Source organism: Melozone crissalis, unplaced genomic scaffold (genome assembly GCF_028551555.1).
Source record: "Melozone crissalis strain CALT ecotype California unplaced genomic scaffold, PUWL_Pcris_2 ptg000108l_1, whole genome shotgun sequence".
NCBI lineage: Eukaryota > Metazoa > Chordata > Aves > Passeriformes > Passerellidae > Melozone > Melozone crissalis.
Genome location: NW_026535885.1, coordinates 1,807,126 through 1,827,840, shown reverse-complemented (window position 1 = coordinate 1,827,840; position 20,715 = coordinate 1,807,126). Strand labels below are relative to the sequence as shown.

The window sequence follows — 20,715 nt, the reverse complement described above, 5'->3', positions numbered from 1 at the left end:
ACTTGGATAGTATGAATTTGCTTTTTTTTTGTACTGTGAATTTTATAGAAAGATACACCAACGTGGTTCCAAGGAAATAAAAGTGCAATCACTGCAAGTGCAGTTGTCAGGTTTTTTCCATTTTTTTTTTTCCCCAGGATTGATGCAAGATTTGCTTAAACCCATCTCTCTTACTCTAGGAATAAAAAGGCCAAAGTCCCTTGAATTTCAGTGGGATATTTGTGACTTAAGATCACAGAGCTACTTTGGAAAGGTTCTCCTGCTTGTATAATTTTAGGGTGCTTGACAGCATAAAAACATTTTATAGCACAATTTCCCTCAGAGGTTAAGCAGCTCTTGTAATTCTGGAGTATCTTAAGCTTTTGTAGTCATATTTATTTCCCCAGCCACTTGGATCAGAGAACCTGCATTTGGTAGAGAGACTAAAAATGCTTACTATTAAATTATTAAAAAAGAAAAGCTCAAGGAGTGCACAGAAGAAACCTTCTGCCTGAGAGCAGAGAATGGCATTCCCAGTGGGTACTCCTGCTAAAGAGCCACTGTTTGGTCTCATGTCTCATTTGATGCTGGGTTTCCTTTCCTGTTAGCAGCATCTGTAGCCTGAGGTTCCAGCCAAGAAAGCAGAAATTCCCCACAGAGAATTTGAGAACAGCCACACTGATGCACATCCAGGTTCTGCCTCCAGCAGCTGCCATTAACCTTGGCAAAAGTGAGAATGGGGCAAGATTCTGGAATAATTCCCTAATGCTCTCCCAATCTCCAGCCTTTTTCAGTTCTTGAGATTTGTACATTTACTAACCACCAATGCAGGTCTTTTCCAAGTAGTTCACCAGTCTATCCATGAATTTCCTACATCTGCAGGATCCTCTGGCACCCCCAGAAAGGTTTGCAATCTAAGGGTGTTTTTTAATGACCCACTTTCAGTAGAGCAGCACTGTGAGCTGAACCTTGCCACTGCCACAGCTGTGCAAATGGAACAAGGTGGATTTAAGGCCTGTTTTATAGTAAGTACTTAATAAATATTGAAAAAAAAATAGATGAATAACACTTACTTAGTTAATTCCAAATGTTTTCTTAGCCAGCTCCTGTCAGCATTTCAGTGAGTACTTCAGTGTGTTACTATAGCCTGAGACTGATCTTGGGGCACCTCAGTGTTTGCTGCAAAGTTAAAATTTAACCACATAAATTTCTCATGTTTTAGAGCTGGGCTGAAAGAAGGTTGCCCTTAGCTCCTATATCCACCTCCCCTCATTTCCTTGCCCATCTCCCCATAGCCCCAGCCCCTCACTCACCTCCCCACAGCCCCAGCTCAGGTCCTTGCCCAGTTCCCCTCAGTCCCTCACCTACTGACCCTCAGCCAGTGTCCATCTCCCCACAACCTCAGTCCCTCAATCTGTGTCCATCTCCCCACACCACTGACCCTCAGTCCGTGTCCATCTCCCCATAGCTGCTGACCCTCAGTCCATGTCCATCTTCTCATACCACTGACCCTAAGCCCCAGCTCAGCCCCTCAGTGTCCATCTCCCCAAACCTCAGTCCCTCAGTCTGTGTCCATCTCTCCTCACACCCACTGACCCTCGGTCTGTGTCCATTTCCCCACCCTCACTGACCCTCAGCCCCTCAGTGTCCATCTCCCCACATCCACTGACCCTCAGTCTGTGTCCGTCTGCCACTGACTCGGTCCCTCAGACCGTGTCCATCTCTCCTCACACCCACTGACCCTCGGTCTGTGTCCATTTCCCCACCCTCACTGACCCTCAGCCCCTCAGTGTCCATCTCCCCACATCCACTGACCCTCAGTCTGTGTCCGTCTGCCACTGACTCGGTCCCTCAGACCGTGTCCATCTCTCCTCACACCCACTGACCCTCGGTCTGTGTCCATTTCCCCACCCTCACTGACCCTCAGCCCCTCACTGTCCATCTCCCCACACCACTGACCCTCGGTCGTGTCCATCTCCCCTCAGCCCCCTCATGGAGAACACAAGCTGCGTCAACGCGACGCCCGATTGGCTGAGCACAGTCACATGACCCAGCCAGCCAATGAGGTTCCAGCACAGCCCCTGAGGGGCGGCAATGGCGGCTGTGCCCTCACTCTCCTTGGGGCTTTGCATGAGGAGAAAGAAACTCCAAAGCTGTCAAAAATCACATTTATTTTGTACCATTACACTGGCACGTTGCCATTCTTACTGATAAAAAAAGAGTCTGCACACCTTAACAAGGAACAATGCACAAATATAATTAATTTGTGTCCGAACTGACCCGTCAAGATCACTCACAAAGCCATTAATGTTTCGGTCCAAGTTTTATTTTGGCATTGAGGCTTGCTTAAAAAATGAGAGAGTTTTATCCCTCAGTCTTTAGAGCATGGAAATAAAACCAGAACTATTTAATATGATTTAACAAAATGAGACACCACAAGTGAGGCACTTGAAGCATTTATGCTAACAAAGCAGGCCCAGCCTATGCTCCTCACATTTAAATTAAATTAAAACAGCAGGCAATGCACATTTGCCATCCTGTCATTTAAAATAAAAACAACACACTTTTGATTATTTTTCATTAATTTTCATTCAGTCAAGTCCATAATCCTTTGACATTTAAGGATTGTCTGTATTGTTCTTTTTAAAAGACAATTAGGCTGATCCAAACAATGCTTTTTAAAAAAGAAGCCGTTTTCAGAATTTGAGAGTGAACCCAAGGAGAAGCTGGGACATCCCTTTCCATTCCCTTCCACCACAGCAGCAAAGCTGCCAACTTTTTAGAGTTATCATAGGTGATAAAAGCATTTCAGGTACCCAGTCACATGTTTTAAGATTTCACATGGCAATTTATTTACAGCAATTCAGCACCACCTGCTGGCATGACTTCTTTTTAAAGTACCTCAAAAGATGTGGTGGTTTGTTTGTTTAATTGGCATCATTTTTTAAGTGTCTAATTTTAAACACTCAGATCTTTTTTTCCCCACATTACATCTGAGCCACTGCAGCTATTCTGGATTTATGTAATATGGAGGAGGGATGTTCAGCTCAGAATTAGAACATGAAATATGCAAATGAAATCAATCTAGATGAACATTATCTCCTGCCAGGCTGCAAAAAGGGAGTATTTTAGTTATCAGCTCCACCAATTTCTGTATTTCATACAGCTCCTAGCACATGTACCAGCCTGAAAAGCTGCCAGCATTCCTGGGACTCCTCCAACCTGTACAAACCTCTCCTTCTCCATCCCCCCAAACCTCAAATAATTCTTATTTTCTGTCTCGGTGAAAACACTCTGACATTGCCTGCCTTCAATTTCTGATTTAACTGGCCAATTCCTGAGTTTTTTCCACAGGGATTACAGTTTTAGGGGGTTTTGCCAGCTGATGACCAATATCCACTCAACCACACTTTCCTTCCTTTAAATATCAATGATGACAAAGACTTCTGGCTTTTCATCCTCACAGATCTGCATTGCTGAGTAAGTTATGGCTTTGACCTCTGTGCCCTAGGAAAGAGACACAAAACATAATTTAGAAATGAATTTTATCACTTTTACCAGCTCAGAACCCCCAGTTCTCATGCTATCAATTCATTTTTCCCCAAAAAAAGCTGTAGCTATATTTGTTCTGATGAATAAGGAAGCTGCCACACTAATGGCCAGGTCAGATAGTGAAAAGGGAACTCTTCCCTTATTTTATTGCCCCTTAATATCACAAATTCCTTTTTTTACCTCTGACAGACCATCAAGATTTGCTCTGCTAAAAATGACACAGAGCGAGACATCAGATTTTGCTTCTAACAATTCTTTAGAAAAAAAGAAAGAAGAAAAAAAGCAAAACCTGACTAAGCAGAAATCTGTACCAATAAATTCTGAATATAAATTGATTTTCTGTGTAATCAACATCATATAAAGGAAGCCAATTGGGTAATTTGTTGAGTTTTGAGGAAATGTCATGCTCAGTTTCAGGGACAGTTTCACCAAACCATGCAGGAAGTGAGATCTTGAGTTCAGTGGTATTTCAGCCACATTTATATTTTGATCTCTGCAGAATTCAGATTCTGATTTAAAGGACACCACACCTCCTCCCTCTAAAATGGAAAAAGAGGAATCACTTCTTACCTGTGGGTGTTTGTCTAAAGAGAACTCTTCTCCCCACCTGTAAAGGCAAAAATTACAAGAGAGGTTTTGTAATTTTGGTAATATTTACCAAATGCTAGAATTAGTTTCAGTGATGAGCACAGAAGAGTGAGATTTTCATTTAAAGAGTGAGATTTTCATTTAAAGCCTCAAAGGAAGCAAGAAAAGCCCACAATCCATTTGCAGCCAAGGCTTTGAGCTCACCCAATTGATCTTATTTTGAATTGCCTTCGGTCAATGTGAAGCACTTTCACTTCCTGCAGAGAGTGGGAGAATTGTGTCAGTCCCACCTTCCACCTTCAGGCAGAAATTCCCATTAAATCCCATTTACAAAGGTGAATTCTCACTGTTTAATCACCTTCCACCAGCCCAGCTTGCCCCAAGCCCCATCCAGCCTGGCCTTGTATTTTTTGTGTTCCTTTTTCCCCTAAAACACCACTGCAAAAAGCTGAATCCAGAACACTCACCCTGGGTATAAAAAACTCATCAGCACTGAATTTATACAGCCACTCATCCAGGAAGTGGAAGAGAAGAGACAACAGGTCATGCCCTGTGTGGTTGAAGCAGAGATTGTCTCAGCAAAAAACATTTTAAGAGCACCTCAGATGTCCAGAAAATTCAGACAACAATGCTTAATTATATTTCAATTAACTGCACTAAGGTTATGTGTAAAGATTGAGATTTTTGGTGCCTGTCTCAGAAAAAAAACATTTTTAAAGCACCTGAGTTGTTCAGGAGACTCAGATAACAATTCTTAATTATATTTTCATTAACTGCACTAAGGCTATGTGTAAAGATTGAGATTTTTGGTGCTTTTCTCCCTTTTTTTAGCTGTCCACAGAAGAAGTGCAGACCTCACCTTCTGCCTCTACCTCCACTGTATCCACAGGTTCCACAGTGCCTGTGTCTGTCATGTAGCCAAACATGGCCATGGCACACTGCTCAAAGGCTTCTTCCAACGTGTCCCCCCAGGCATGCAGCCTAAAAACACATGGAACAATCACTGGAATCAAAAACCACACATGGAGTAATCCCTGGAATCAAAAAACCCACATGGAGTAATCACTGGAATCAAATCCACACATGGAATAATCACTGGAATCAAAAAACCCACATGGAGTAATCCCTGGAATCAAATCCACACATGGAACAATCACTGGAATCAAAAACCCACATGGAGTAATCACTGGAATCAAATCCACACATGGAATAATCACTGGAATCAAATCCACACATGGAATAATCACTGCAGCCTAAAAACACATGGAACAATCACTGGAATCAAAAAACACACATGGAATAATCACTGAAATAAAAAAACACACATGGAATAATCACTGGAACCAAAAACCACACATGGAATAATCACTGGAATAAAAAAACCCACATGAAATAATCATTGGAATCAAAAAACACATGGAATAATCACTGGAGCCTAAAAATATATGGAATAATCACTGGAATCAAATCCACACATGGAATAATCACTGGAATAAAAAAACCCACATGAAATAATCACTGGAATAAAAAAAACCACATGGAATAATCACTGGAATAAAAAAACACACATGGAATAATCACTGGAATAAAAAAACACACATGGAATAATCACTGGAGCCTAAAAACATATGGAATAATCACTGGAATCAAAAACCCACATGGAATAATCACTGGAATAAAAAAAACCCACATGGAAAAATCACTGGAATCAAAAAACACACATGGAATAATCACTGGAATAAAAAAACCCACATGAAATAATCACTGGAATAAAAAAACACACATGGAATAATCATTGGAATCAAAAAACCCACATGGAATAATCACTGGAATAAAAAAATATATGGAATAATCACTGGAATAAAAAAAACCCACATGGAATAATCACTGGAATAAAAAACCCACATGGAACAATCACTGGAATCAAAAAACACACATGGAATAATCACTGGAATAAAAATATCACATGGAATAATCACTGGCATAAAAAAAAAAAAAACATGGAATAATCACTGAAATCAAAAAACACACATGGAATAATCACCGGAATCAAAACACAGATGGAACAATCACTACAATAAAATTGTGGATCACAGCAAAAAGAAACAGCCCTAAATTCACATGCAGATGAGAAATCAGAACATGGAATAAGCAAAAAACCACATTTTTCTAGAAGTTAGAAACTCTGGAAGAGTTTCTTGGGAGAACATGGAAAATAAATGTTTTATCAGCCAAGAAAGTTCTCTCCTAATGTGGCTGATTGGTGTCTATAAAAGTAAACCACACAGAAGAAATTTTGTTTAAAACGGAGATTTCAAAAGACATTTTCAAATAACACAACAGCACAAGTGAAATACTAAAAAAGAAACCAAACATAATTCTATGGTGTCCCAAAAACAGGAACAAAATTGACCACGTCAAAGCAGGCAGAGACACGAAATCTACACGAGAGACAGAAAATTTGCTAAGAAGAGGAAAAGTTTTCATGGTGACACTTAAGTTATTTATTTCCAATGAGTGAAATTTCAGAGTTCCACATCTGCAAAGTGTCCTTGGCTGTTCCTCCAGGCTCAAAGCAGTGTGAGAAATAATCAATTTGTCACCCTGAGAAATCCCAGCTGCCCACACTTACTGCACGTCTGCCGTGTGATCCAAATCTGGGGGGAAGCAAAAAGAAAAAGAATGATGTCACCAAAAGTATTTATAACATGAGGATTAAAAAAAGAAATAACATAAATATCTGATTTTCTAACAGAACATTTTTACATTCATCTGTAGCTGTGATAAATCTATTTTATAGTATATGAAAAAAATTTAACAGAGGTGGGATTTTGGATTATTTCTGCCAAAAAAACCCCTGTTTAATGGGATTATGGCTTCCACAAGTTAACTGCAATAAAAAGAAACTTCCACCAGGAGTAAAGAGATAATGCTAAACTAAAAGTTATTCATGCAGAGGGTGAGATTTGCAAATATTTCCAGCTCAGTGAGGAAATCTACCTGTCCACACCCAAAAGCAGCCATTACGCAAAGAGAAGGATTTAAAATATAGAATGGAATATAAAATAGAAGGCAAACTTTACTTGTGGAGCATGATTAACATCTCATGAACCTCATTTATATTTATTCAGGGGAATGAAAGAAATGCAAACTTGCAGCAGAACTAAGTTGGGATGGGAGATAAATGTTCATTTCAAATGAAAAATGATTCTGGTGCTGCTTGAAGAGATCACACACTATTAAAGGATCTCAACAACAGTCTCTAAAGCAAACAAATTCCTCTGGATGCAAAAGAGGGAGAAAACCTCCTGCAGTTATGGAAACTGCATGGCTGTTGTGGTGTGTCACAATTCCTGCACTTCTATCAAATAAATACAGCCTAAAAATATAAATTATATCAGAAAAATATAAATTATAACAGAGGCTGGGCCTCCAGACAGGCACAAAAACCAGGCAGGGAATTGTCCCCTGCCTTGAGCTGCCACCCACATCCTCTTAGGGGACATTCAGGGGTGGAAAAAGGGAGATAAAAATCTTAAAGTAGAGTAAAAACAGCACACACAAACCCAGCACAACTCTGAATGTCCCTTCCTACAGGTGAGACAGAAAATTTGCTAAGAAGAGGAAAAGTTTTCATGGTGACACTTAAATGATTTATTTCCATTGTGATTTTTTTTTTTTTAGTGCCCTAATAAGAAAAGCACAGTGAAGAAAATTGGCTTTTCATTCCTAAATTTCCTGTTATCTTCCTTGTCCTCACAACAGCACCGCCACACCCACGGTGCATATTTAAAATGATTAATTTTAATTATTAAATTTATATTTAAAATTATTTTTTAAATGTTTTAAATTTTTAATTGTTTTTAATTATTTTTTAATTATTTTTAATTATTTTTTCATTATTTAAAAAAATTTAAAATATTTTTAAAATTAAATTTTGAGTTTAATAATTAATTTTAAAAAATTCAAACACTCACACTCATATTTCTTGCAGAGAGGGGGGTACTTGTCCTTCACAGCCTTCTGCTCCTGGGTCAGGTTGTAGTCCCTGTCCTCAGCTGCCATGGCTGAGGCTCCACAGGGATTAAATCTGAATTCTGCTGCTGAATTCTCCTTCCTGCTTTCCCCAGATTTATTCACCTGTGGAGAACAAGGAGGGATCCCCTCAATGCTAAATTTGTGTCATTTCAGGTGCTTTGTGTCCAACTGGGGAATGAGGAAGTTGGGAGTTCAATCTGATGTTTGTTCACTCAGCAGAGCCAAGGGAAATACTCCCGATGGGAATTGTGGACTTTGGCTTTTTCTGGGAGGAATTGTGGTTTTTTTCCTCCTTGTGTACACTGAGAATTCCAGTCATTCATAAATAATAAAATACAGCTGATGGGAACAGCTGTAAAGTGGATTAAACTTCCATGCTTTAGGAAAATTTTAATTTTCTAAATCATTTTTTTAAGGTGCTCAGCCCATTGTACATCACATAGCTGAAGTGTCACTGCCCCAAAAACCTTACAGAGGATTTTTCTTAGGAAAAAAAGTTATGTTCTCTTAGGTCAAAGATTGCATTTAAACCTCCAAACCTCAAAGCACAAATCCAGCTGTCACCCAAGTGTCAGGGGTTTCTGTGTTCCTCTTCTGGCTGATTTTGTATAAATTTTAAAATACTTTAAAACTTGTCAATAAAAATTAAATTTTAAATTAATTTTTAAATTTTTACTTTTTAAAAATTATTTTTAAAAAACCTTTAAATAAAACAAACAAAAAGAAACTCTATCAACTCCGCCATTGAAAAGTCAGATTCTCCCAAATTGCTCTTTTCCTGTTCTTTTATAAATCCAACAGACACAAACTGAAAAACCCAATTAACTTCAGGCTAATTAATTTTCCTCTCCAGATTTCCAGACATCATAACCATTCTTTAATATTTTTGTACATTATAAGAATTATCCACAGCTGAATCCAAACACCACAAATAATTTACAGATACCCCTTAACTTTTGCAGGACTTGCTTCTTACTCCAAGGCTTAGAAACAAGACGTAGCATTTCCAATTTTTAATTTCTGCTGAAATCTAAGTGTGCTGGAAAGAGAAGTCTGAAATTGAGAACTCGGGCAGGAATTGAGAACTTCCTTGAGGAATAAACGCAGAAATTGATTTGATATTTGATTTTAAACCTGTTAAACTTCAGCTGTGGACAGTTACCCTCAGCAGCGGAGCAGAACCAGCAAATTTGACACCTCTAAAACTCACCGCGGCACTGAACTGTGGAAAAAGGGAAAATATTCGTGATTACAGAGAATTAATAACGCCGAGGATCCGCGATGGTGTCAGGGCGGCCCTGCAAGGAGGCCTCGGCCCACACACGCACCGCTCCGGTCCAATGCTGCCTCAATCCGCTCTGCCCACGTCTGTGGTGACCGGAGGAGCCGCAACCACCGGTTCTTCCAAACCGGGGACCGGAAGCGAGAACGGAACCGAACCGAGACCCCGCCGCCCTCAGCGCGGGGCGCGGCCCCTTTAAGAGCGCGCTGAGGGCGCTCCGGAAAATGGCGGCTCCCGCGGGGAGCCCGCCCACGTGACCGCCGCGCGCGCTCCCGTCCCCGCCCCCTTGCCCTCCTCCGATTGGCCGGCGCCTCCCGGCGGCGGGCGCTGATTGGGCGGCGTTGGCGCGCGAAGGGGTGCGCGGCGCCGGGAGCCGCACGCAGCGGGGGCAGGAAACAATAGACGGAGCCGCGGCCGGAGGGGTCGGAGCAGGGAGCGCCGGAACCGCCCGCCCGCCGAGCCCAGCCCGCCCTGCCGAGCGCCCCGCGGCCCCGCCATGGCGGACAAGGAAGGTAAAGGCTCCGTATGGGCGGCGCGGCCTTCGCCGTGAGGCGCGCGGTGCCCCCCCCCGCGGTCGGTGCGGCGTGAGGGGAGCGGGGCGGCGCCGCCAGGGGGCGCGCGGGGGCGGGGCCTGAGGGGCCCCCTCGGTCATGGCCGCCGCTGCCTCCCCGCGCCCGCGGCACCGAGCGGGGAGAGCGGCCCGGGCCGGGATCCTCTGCCCGGCCCTGTGCCCCTAGGAGGGGTTTGTGAGGCCGGGAGAGCCGGGCCGTGCCCTGCGGGCGGAGCGAGCGGACAAAAGAGGCGGCACCGGCCCTGAGGGTGCCCGGTTCGGCCGGGGCGCCTCCGTTCCATGGGTGAGCTCCGGGTCTGCGGGCGTTCTTCCCCTCCCGTGGGCGAGCTCCGGTTCCCTGGAGGTGCCCCTCGTTTCCATGAGGGTGTCCCCCGTTCTCTGAGGGTGTCCCAGTTTCCATAGGGGTGTCCCCCCATTTCCATGGGGGTGCCCCCTGTTCCATTGAAGTGTCCCCGTTTCCATAGAGGTACCCCCCCATTCCATAGAAGTGTCCCCCGTTTCCATGGAGGTGTCCCCATTTCCATAGGGGTGTCCCCGTTCTGCCCGTGAGCTCCCCCAGCTCTCCCCGTCGCCTTCTCTGCACCGGAGGCTGGTGACAGATGGGCTGAGAAAGTGTTTGAGAGCGACGAGGCAGCAGAAGGAGCCTTGGGAAACTGGATTTTGGGAATAAGTAGTTCAAGGCTGCGCCCAGACCGGTCTGTTAACAGCAGTTGTTGGATCTGCTGTGTTTAAACACTGGGGTTTGCCTCCCTGTGCTATGAGTCTCAGAATTTTATTGTGCTGCTCCAACATCATCATCAAAATCATCCCAGAATGGGTTGGGTTGGAAGGAACCTTAAACTCATCCCAGCCCTGCCATGGCAGGAACACCTTCCACCATCCCAGGCTGCTCCAAGCCCTGTCCAGCCTGTCCTGGGACACTTCCAGGCGTGAAATTTGACATAATTAATATTAATTCCCAGCCATGTATGCAGAAGAAGGATTAACACGTGCAACAGGGGATTTTTAACCGTTTAGAACCAATTTTTAACCATTTGCTCCAGTAGAGCAAATAGCAAACCAGGGTGTGATTGATGTACTTGGCTGTAATCCATTGCCTCCCACGGTGCTGTGTGCCTGTAAATCCATTTATAAATAATTAATTGTATGTATTTCTTGAAAAAACCACTTCAGCAGCCTTTGATGACGCCGTGGAGGAGCGTGTGATCAACGAGGAGTACAAGATATGGAAGAAGAACACTCCTTTCCTCTATGACCTGGTGATGACCCATGCCCTGGAGTGGCCCAGCCTGACTGCTCAGTGGCTTCCTGATGTCACAAGGTAAAGGGACCCCCTGAAAGCAGAATAAACAGCAAACCCAGCATTGGGCTGACTTTTAGGGTGAGATCACAGAACCCCAAACTGGTTTGGGTGGGAAGGGACTGTAAAACTCACCCAGGGACACTTTTCACTGTCCCAGGTTGCTCCAAGCCCTGTCTTGGACGCTCCAGTGATGTGACAGCCACAACTTCTGTGCCAGCACCTCCCCATCCTCACAGGGAGGACATTTTGTGATCCCTTTTGTGTTTCTCTTCCCCTGCAGACCTGAAGGCAAAGATTTCAGCATCCACAGGCTGGTGCTGGGCACCCACACCTCAGATGAGCAGAACCACCTGGTGATTGCCAGCGTGCAGCTGCCCAACGACGATGCCCAGTTTGATGCTTCCCACTATGACAGTGAGAAAGGAGGTGAGAGCCCAAAAAAAAGGGGGTTGGAACCGTTCTCCCCTTCTTTTCTCAGCAGAAAATTTGTCTTTTCCTAAAGTTCAGGCAGCACAGTTCAGATTTTACTACTTAAAAAAAAATTTATTTCTAAGTGATGCCTCCTTAATAATAAATTCTCTGTTTCTTGAATGTGTAATCTAATATTTCTCATGATGAAAACAGAGAGTTAATTGCAAAAATATTTGTGTGGGAAAACCTCTCCCTTCCCTATTTCTCAGGAGCTGACCTTGAATCCCACACAGTGCTTTTAATTGGTATTTTTATTACCCCATTTGCATTATATAAAGTCATGTAAAACATTTTTACACAAACTCATGTAAAAGAATATTTTTATTTCAGAGGGGTGTAACATTGCAAACATTCTTAATTTGTCTGTGAATTTTGCTGCCTGATTGCTGTCCCAGCCCTTCTGGGGTAAAATTATATTTTAATTCTGTTTTATTCTATGTATCAGACTTGAATTTGATGCTCTGTGATCTTTGTGGCTGCCCCAAGTCAGACATTTCTGCTGTTTGCTTGGCTGAATCAGTGTTTCCACCTGGTGAAAGTCCTTCATGAGCCAATGTTTGCTCTGCTTTTTACAGCAAGGTTGGATTGTGCAATGAGTATTTTGATCTTTGGGCTTCTTAAAGTTGTTTGTGCACACAGAGTTGTCTAACAAATCTATGTTTATATTTTTTATCAGTATTTCTCAAAAATATTTTAAATTTATTCTAAAATAATCCAAAACCCATTGTTTTTGCCCAAATTTTGCAGGTTTATGAATTATTAAGTTATTTTATATATAAAGACAAGGGAGCTGTAACAAATTGTATCACAATCCTAAAATTGCAATTTGTTTTTACCACAGCTTTGTCTATTCTGAGAGCTTGGTAGCAAACCTTGAACCAACTCTTTGTGCCTTGTTCTGAATCTGACTTTTATCATTCCCAACTCTTTTTTTTCCTAGAGTTTGGAGGCTTTGGCTCAGTAAGTGGAAAAATTGAGATTGAAATCAAGATCAACCACGAGGGAGAGGTGAACAGAGCCCGGTACATGCCCCAGAACCCCTGCATCATTGCCACCAAGACTCCCTCCAGTGATGTCCTGGTCTTTGATTACACCAAACACCCCTCCAAGCCAGGTCTGTGCTCACAGAGCAGCAGCTCATCCCCCAAAGGGCAAAAAAGAGCTTAAAAATAGTGTGGGTTGCACTTTATTTGGGATTTTAGGGATGTGTGGGTGTTTATTCAAGAGGTTATTTTGTATGAGGTTTAAACAGGATCCAAATGCATCCTTGGGAAAGGAAATTTTTCCTGCACTTCTACTGTTTTTGTCACCTCTGGAGATGATGACAGGAAGAAAAATACCCCACCTTGTATTTCTGAGGTTTTTGAGCAGTAACAGCTGAGCTGCAGCTGGAACTCAGGCCAAAGCATGGAGGGTTAAAGTAAATTTAACAAACTTAATGCCAGGTATTCCAGGATGATTCCAGGCCCTGGAATCCTCACCCTGCCTTGTTGCAGATCCTTCTGGGGAGTGCAACCCCGACCTGTGTCTGTGGACACTTAAAAATGGTGTGGGTTGCCCTTTATTTGGGATTTTAGGGATGTGTGGGTGTTTATTCAAGAGGTTATTTTGTGTGAGGTTTAAACAGGTAAATCCAAATGCATCCTTGGGAAAGGAAACCTTTTCCTGCATTTCCACTGCTTGTTTTTATCACCTCACTGTGAGGTGTTTCAGGTGGTAGAAGATGAATTTTTGTTAACTATGATTGCTTTGGTGGGCAGCTGAGCTGTTCCCCTGATATCCTGTAAATATATTAATTATAATAATAAAATAACTGCTTTTGCTGCTTGTGGGGAGGATCAGAATTGCCTTCCTCACTTTAGAAGGATCAGAAGTGCCTTCCTCACTTTAGAACTGCAGATGGGAAGAAGAAAAATACCCCACCTTGTATTTCTGAGGTTTTTTTATCAGTAACAGCTGAGCTGCTGCTGCAGCTCAGACCAAATTATGGAGGGTTAAAGTAAATTTAATAAACTTAATGCCAGGTATTCCAGGATGATTCCAAGCCCTGAAATCCTCACCCTGCTTTGTTTTAGATCCTTCTGGGGAGTGCAACCCCGACCTGTGTCTGTGGACACTTAAAAATGGTGTGGGTTGCCCTTTATTTGGGATTTTAGGGATGTGTGGGTGTTTATTCAAGAGGTTATTTTGTATAAGGTTTAAAGAGGTAAATCCAAATGAATCCTTGGGAAAGGAAATTTTTCCTGCACTTCCACTGTTTTTGTCACCTCTATAAATGATGACAGGAAGAAAAACACCCCACCTTGTATTTCTGATTTTTTTGAGCAGTAACAGCTGAGCTGCAGCTGCAACTCAGAGTAAATTTAAAGTAAATTTAATAACCTTAATGCCAGGTATTCCAGGATGATTCCAGGCCCTGAAATCCTCACCCTGCTTTGTTTTTCAGATCCTTCTGGGGAGTGCAACCCCGACCTGCGGCTGCGTGGGCACCAGAAGGAGGGGTACGGGCTGTCCTGGAACCCCAACCTCAGCGGGCACCTGCTCAGTGCTTCTGATGACCACGTGAGTGCCAGGGGCAGAGCTGTGCCCTGGCAAGGGCAAAAACATCCTGGGTTTGAGGGGAACAGGGTCTAAAGATGTCATTTTTTACGTTTTTGTTGTTTTAAAGCTCATTTGATTGTGGGATGCGCCCTGGGTTTGAGGGCGAAGAGAGTCTAAAATTGTAAATTTTTACATTTTTGTTGTTTTAAAGACCATTTGTTTGTGGGATGCATCCTGGGTTTGAAGGGAAGGAGGGAAAGAGTCTCAAGGTGTAAAATTTTACATTTTTGTTGTTTTAAAGACCATTTGTTTGTGGGATTCATCCTGGGTTTCAGGGGCAAGAGAGTCTAAAATTGTCAATTTTTACACTTCTTGTTTTAAAGATTATTTTCTTGTGGGATGCACCCTGGTTTTGAGGGGCAGGAGGGAAAGAGAGTCTGAAGATGTAAATTTTGATGTTTTTGTTACTGTAAAGATCATTTGCTTGTGGGATAGATCCTAGGTTTGAGAGGGAAGAGAGTCTGAAATTGTAAATTTTTACATTTTTGTTGTTTTAAAGATCATTTTCTTATGGGATACATCCTGGTTTTAGGGAGAAGAGAGTCTAAAATTGTAAATTTTTACATTTTTGTTGTTTTAAAGACCATTTGTTTGTGGGATGCATCCTGGGTTTGAAGGGAAGGAGGGAAAGAGAGTCTGAAGATGTAAATTTTTACGGTTTTGTTGTTTTAAAGATCATTTTCTTGTGGGATTCATCCTGGTTTTGCGGGGCAGGAGGGAAAGAGAATCTGAAGATGTAAATTTTGATGTTTCTGTTACTGTAAAGATCATTTGCTTGTGGGATACATCCTAGGTTTGAGAGGGAAGAGAGTCTGAAATTGTAAATTTTTACATTTTTGTTGTTTTAAAGACCATTTGCTTGTGGGATACATCCTGGTTTCAGGGGGAAGAGAGTCTAAAATTGTAAATTTTTACATTTTTGTTGTTGTAAAGACCATTTGCTTGTGGGATATCAGTGCTGTTCCCAAAGAAGGCAAAGTGGTGGATGCCAAGACCATCTTCACGGGGCACACAGCGGTGGTGGAAGATGTGTCCTGGCACCTGCTCCATGAATCCCTCTTTGGATCTGTTGCTGATGACCAGAAACTCATGATGTAAGTGGGGGAACCCCTTGACAAGTTCTTTCTGCCCCTCACCTCTGGTTTTTGCTCTGTTGTGTGTTTCTGGAGCTCTGTTTTCACATCATGTTTCTTTCCTTTCTGTGAAATGGTTTTTTTGAAACTTGGGGGAGCCCTCACCTCACAAAAAGTGTTTGTTTGCACCAAGGGTGACCCCAGTGCCCCCATAATCAATGAAATGAGGTCCAGACAATTCCATAATCAATGAAAGGAGGTCCAGACAATTCCATAATCAATGAAATGAGGTCCAGACAATTCCATAATCAGTGAAAGGAGGTGCAGACAATTCCATAATCAATGAAAAGAGGTCCAGACAATTCCATAATCAATGAAATGAGGTCCAGACAATTCCATAATCAATGAAAGGAGGTCCAGACAATTCCATAATCAATGAAATGAGGTGCAGACAATTCCATAATCAATGAAAGGAGGTGCAGACAATTCCATAATCAATGAAATGAGGTGCAGACAATTCCATAATCAATGAAAGGAGGTGCAGACAATTCCATAATCAATGAAATGAGGTCCAGACAATTCCATAATCAATGAAATGAGGTGCAGACAATTCCATAATCAATGAAAGGAGGTCCAGACAATTCCATAATCAATGAAATGAGGTCCAGACAATTCCATAATCAGTGAAATGAGGTCCAGACAATTCCATAATCAATGAAAGGAGGTCCAGACAATTCCATAATCAATGAAATGAGGTGCAGACAATTCCATAATCAATGAAATGAGGTCCAGACAATTCCATAATCAATGAAATGACGTGCAGACAATTCCATAATCAATGAAAGGAAGTCCAGACAATTCCATAATCAGTGAAAGGAGGTGCAGACAATTCCATAATCAATGAAAGGAGGTGCAGACAATTCCATAATCAATGAAAGGAGGTCCAGACAATTCCATAATCAGTGAAATGAGGCACAAACCTTTATTAATTCCATGTTTTGCCCTCCCAGCTGGGACACCAGGTCAAACAACACCTCCAAGCCCAGCCATTCCGTGGATGCTCACACAGCTGAGGTGAACTGCCTCTCCTTCAACCCCTACAGTGAGTTTATCCTGGCCACAGGATCAGCTGATAAGGTATTTCTGCATCTTGCAGCATCCTTGCTCACTTTCTGGGGTGGAAATCCACGTTGGTGACTTCAACTAAATATTTTTATGTTTTTTTCCCCTAGACTGTCGCTCTATGGGACTTGAGGAACCTAAAACTGAAGCTGCACTCCTTTGAATCACATAAAGATGAAATATTTCAGGTATAAAAAAAAGCATTTATCTTTTATCCTCACAGACTCAGTTCTATTCAGCAGCCTGGAAAAGGAAAGTAGTTCTTCCACAATATTTTTACACTTAAAAACTCATGTTTTATTTTTTTCTGGATGTTGTTATTGTGGACCTGCAGAGCTCCCAGAGTCCAGAAAGGGATCAGGGAAATGCTCTGGAGCTTTCACCACAGCAGGAGGATGAAATGGGAGCAGTGCAGAGTCCATTCAATTATTCATGGCAGCAGATTGAAGCAGGAGGCCCAGGGAAATGGCTGCAGTGTTTGCATCTCCTCAGCCTGGACCTGCAGGAAGCTTTGACACCCTCTGACAAAAGAGAATTTATTTTTGGAATTTTAACACCCTCTGACAAAAGAGGGTATTAAAATTCCAAAATTTAACCAGAATTAATTCCAAAATTCCAGAATTACAAATTACCAAAATTCCGGAATTAACACCCTCTGACAAAAGAGAATTTTTTTTTTTTTTTTCTGGAATTCCAGAGCAATTTCCAGAAATTGCTGCTGGAAATAAAGAATGTTCACTCCATGGGCAGCACCTGCTTAGCAGATTCAATATTTCCATCTCCAACTCGTGCCTTAATCAGAGGAAAAATATGTAGAAGGGTTTTTTTTTTTTTTTTGCTGGAGGGATTATCAGTTCAGACCGTGTTATGTCTAAATAAAATCACAGAATCCTGAAATGCCACATTAGCGAGCAGAATTCTGTGTTCCTGCCTAATCCTGTGATCCTATTAGGAGTGGTGTGTTCTGGAGAGCTTTATCTCCAGCAGAAGCAGTAAATGGGAGCTTTTGGGCAGTTTAAATGGGAGCTTTTTGGGCAGTTCAGCTTAATTACAGTGATTTCTTTTCATGTGAGAGCTGTGCCTGCTGCTGAGGGAGTCTGTGGCTTCTATTTGTGCAATCCTGGTTGAGATAAGGAGCAGCCAATACCCCTGGGAGCTGTTTGCACTGGGAACCACGTGGGTTTTGGTAGAGGACAAGTTCCAGGTGGCACTTTGTGGTGAAATGGCTTTTTTTGTGTGTGAATATTCCCAATTCTTCCTGTGATAAATGTTATTTACACTATTTGTGTTGCTATCAATTTGAATTCTTGTAGAGCTTTCAGGGTACAAAATGAAGTGTTGGGGAATGTTACAGCTTCTTAAAACTCAATTTAAATTTAATAAATATTAAATTAAATAAATTTAATAAATTAAAAAATATTTTCAATTTATCCCTGTCTGCAGGTTCAGTGGTCTCCTCATAATGAAACCATCCTGGCCTCCAGTGGCACAGACCGCAGGCTAAACGTGTGGGACTTGAGGTAAATCCCAAATTCCTCAAAATTTTACTGATTAATTCCTCAAAATATTACTGATTAATTCCATCACACCTCAAAAAAAAAAACAAAAACCCAAACCAATCCACATATTTTCTTTTTTTTTTCCCTTCCTTTTTTTTTTTGCAGTAAAATTGGAGAGGAGCAATCCCCTGAGGATGCTGAGGATGGTCCCCCAGAGCTCTTGGTGAGCCTTTTCACTCTCATTAATTAATTTCACTTATTACTCACCCTGCAATGCAAATTTCAAACCATTCCCCTTTTCATTTCCCCAATCCCAGTTTATCCATGGTGGTCACACTGCAAAGATCTCAGATTTCTCCTGGAATCCAAATGAGCCCTGGGTCATTTGTTCTGTATCAGAAGATAATATCATGCAAGTCTGGCAAATGGTGAGTTCTTTGGGTGGCTTGAAATTCCTGAATTTCAGCATTCCTGCTGTTCTTTACAGCCCTCAGAATTCCCCAGTTTGTAGCAGTGAAATCCCAAATTTAGATTTGGCCAAAGAAATTTCCAAATATTCAAGAGATGTTTTGTGTTAAAAATAAGGAAGTGCCGGTGCAGAAGGAAATTTTTCCCTTCTGTGTGTGAGAACCAAGGATGAAATTGAGGTTTTTGTATTATTGTCTTAAGGAATATTTGAGATTTCTTTCTCCAAAGATGAAAAAGGTGCTGGTGAACAGGAACAGTTTGCTGGCCTGTTGAAGGTTTTGGAAAACAATCCTGACCTTTGACAAGACCATTTTCCTATTATTTTTTTTTTTTGTTTATCTCTAAATTTTGTTCTTGGCTGCTTTCTATGTAATTCTTCTAGAAAGTGCTGCTGAGTAAAACAAATACTTGAAACTCATTTGTGAGTCTTGCATGGACTCTCCTTCAGCAAATCCCTTTTTACAGGATATTTTTTTCACACCTGGATTTATGGATAAAGTTTGTGTTGCTGCTTTAATGTAAATCAGGGATGGGTGATCCATACCTGCAAATTGAAACTCTTTTGTGAATTTTGCATGGACTCTCCTTTAGCAGATTCTTTTTTACAGGATATTTTTTCAGACCTGCATTTATGGATAAAGTTTGTAAATCAGGGATGAGTGATCCATACCTGCAAATTGAAACTCTTTTGTGAATTTTGCATGGACTCTCCTTTAGCAGATTCTTTTTTACAGGATATTTTTTCAGACCTGCATTTATGGATAAAGTTTGTAAATCAGGGATGAGTGATCCATACCTGCAAATTGAAACTAATTTTTGAGTTTTGCATGGACTCTCCTTTAGCAGATCCGTTTTTACAGGATATTTTTTCAGACTTGGATTTATGGATAAAGTTTGTAAATCAGGGTGGGTGATCCATGCCTGCAAATTGAAACTCATTTTTGAGTTTTGCGTGGACTCACCTTTAGCAGATCCCTTTTTACAGGATATTTTTTCAGACCTGAATTTGTGGATAAAGTTTGTAAATCAGGGATGGGTGATCCATACCTGCAAATTGAAACTAATTTGTGAATTTTGCAATGGACTCTCCTTTAGCGGATCCCTTTTTAGAGGATATTTTTTCACTCCTAGATTTATAGATAAGGTTGTTTGTGTTGCTGTTTTAATGTAAATCAGGGATGAGTGATCCATACCTGCAAATTTAAAAAATGTCCAGAACTTTTTGGGGGTGGAATCCTGTCCAGAGGGTTGGGAAGTGCTCCCTCAATCCCTGTCCAGAGGGTTGGGAAGTGCTCCCTGAGTGTCTCCACCCCTGTCCTGCAGGCAGAGAACATCTACAACGACGAAGATCCCGAAGGAAGCGTGGATCCAGAAGGTCAAGGATCCTAAATGGCAACTTCCCCCTGGTTTTAGTCTTTCTCCTTCTCTTCCCTCTCAGCCCTCAGATTGACTTAACACTGGTTTTGAGACACGCAGGTTGATTTTTGTGTTCAGCCATCCTCCTTGTAGATCCCATCACGGCCTTTTCCACCCACACATTGAGAACCCACCACCCAAAAAAGAAAAAGAAAAATGCTCAGCCCCCTCAGGCAGGTCCCTGCTGTGGCTCCAAAATTCCTACAGCTGCCTCCTTTATCGGTCTGGCTGTTCCTTTTTAGCTGCCTTCATGCTTGGGATTAGTTTTTTTTCCTCTCTTTTGCTTGCTGCAGCCACAGGCTTTTGCCTAATTTAAACAAAAGTTAAATTGGCAGAGCTGCCCGAGTGGGCTTGAGCCAACAGAGATGATCCAAGTGTTAATCCCCTGACAGCTCAGAAATGGTGTGGAAGGTCTTGTCCTCCTCAGAACAACCAGAAACCAGGAATTCCTTTAGTTATCTGTTCTTTGTGGCTTTTTCTGCCTTTGCAGGTACAAGACTTGCAAGTTCTGACTTGAACTGAAATTTTTCCTTTTTTTTTTTTGGCAATTCTGGATTTTTCATTCCTTCCTTTTTCCCTTTCCTCCCTCCTGCTGGGTGCCAGCAATTTGGTTTTAGCTATTCCTGCAGAGCCTCTCTCACCTGCCATGTTTTTTGCTCCGTTGTGTGTTTCTTGAGCTGTGTTTTTCACATAATGTTTCTTTCCTTTCTGTGAAATGGTTTTTTGGAAACTTGGGGGAGCCCTCAAGTCGT

The 20,715-nt window shown here is 42.0% G+C and overlaps 2 protein-coding genes across 4 annotated transcripts; one reads left to right on the top strand and one right to left on the bottom strand.

The window, feature by feature from the left end:
• Positions 1-2,283: 2,283 nt before the first annotated feature.
• On the bottom strand, positions 2,284-8,204 carry ZBTB8OS (zinc finger and BTB domain containing 8 opposite strand). Of its 2 annotated transcripts, XM_054292313.1 has the most exons (7): positions 8,097-8,204; positions 6,752-6,776; positions 4,979-5,100; positions 4,587-4,669; positions 4,324-4,376; positions 4,102-4,138; positions 2,284-3,486 (listed from the first exon to the last, which is right to left on the bottom strand). In XM_054292313.1, exons 1-7 carry the CDS (start codon positions 8,182-8,184, stop codon positions 3,400-3,402), a joined length of 495 nt encoding a protein of 164 aa, XP_054148288.1. In that variant the 5' UTR covers positions 8,185-8,204; the 3' UTR covers positions 2,284-3,399. The 2 variants fall into 2 exon arrangements, with proteins under 2 accessions (XP_054148288.1, XP_054148289.1); XM_054292314.1 differs by lacking the exon at positions 4,324-4,376.
• A 1,641-nt stretch (positions 8,205-9,845) lies between these two features.
• Positions 9,846-20,501, top strand: RBBP4 (RB binding protein 4, chromatin remodeling factor). Of its 2 annotated transcripts, none has more exons than XM_054292220.1 (12): positions 9,846-9,951; positions 11,184-11,331; positions 11,594-11,739; positions 12,725-12,898; positions 14,231-14,346; positions 15,319-15,479; positions 16,469-16,595; positions 16,691-16,768; positions 18,024-18,100; positions 18,245-18,302; positions 18,397-18,507; positions 19,871-20,501. In XM_054292220.1, the coding sequence occupies exons 1-12, from the start codon at positions 9,936-9,938 to the stop codon at positions 19,934-19,936; spliced, it is 1,278 nt and encodes a 425-aa protein (XP_054148195.1). In that variant the 5' UTR covers positions 9,846-9,935; the 3' UTR covers positions 19,937-20,501. The 2 variants fall into 2 exon arrangements, with proteins under 2 accessions (XP_054148195.1, XP_054148196.1); XM_054292221.1 differs by having other exon boundaries at positions 9,860-9,951; positions 11,187-11,331.
• The last annotated feature ends 214 nt before the right edge of the window (positions 20,502-20,715 follow it).

Bases quoted from the DNA above. Each gene is read 5' to 3' on its own strand.
- ZBTB8OS (XM_054292313.1), bottom strand. From the start codon at position 8,184: ATGGCAGCTGAGGACAGGGACTACAACCTGACCCAGGAGCAGAAGGCT. The intron at 5,101-6,751 runs GTAAGTGTGGGC...ATGTGTTTTTAG, and splicing joins GATCACACGGCAGACGTGCA to GCTGCATGCCTGGGGGGACA. The intron at 4,377-4,586 runs GTGAGTGTTCTG...CACTCTCTGCAG, and splicing joins ATGAGTTTTTTATACCCAGG to GAAGTGAAAGTGCTTCACAT.
- RBBP4 (XM_054292220.1), top strand. The intron at 16,596-16,690 runs GTATTTCTGCAT...TTTTTCCCCTAG, and splicing joins CCACAGGATCAGCTGATAAG to ACTGTCGCTCTATGGGACTT. The intron at 18,303-18,396 runs GTGAGCCTTTTC...CCCCAATCCCAG, and splicing joins ATGGTCCCCCAGAGCTCTTG to TTTATCCATGGTGGTCACAC.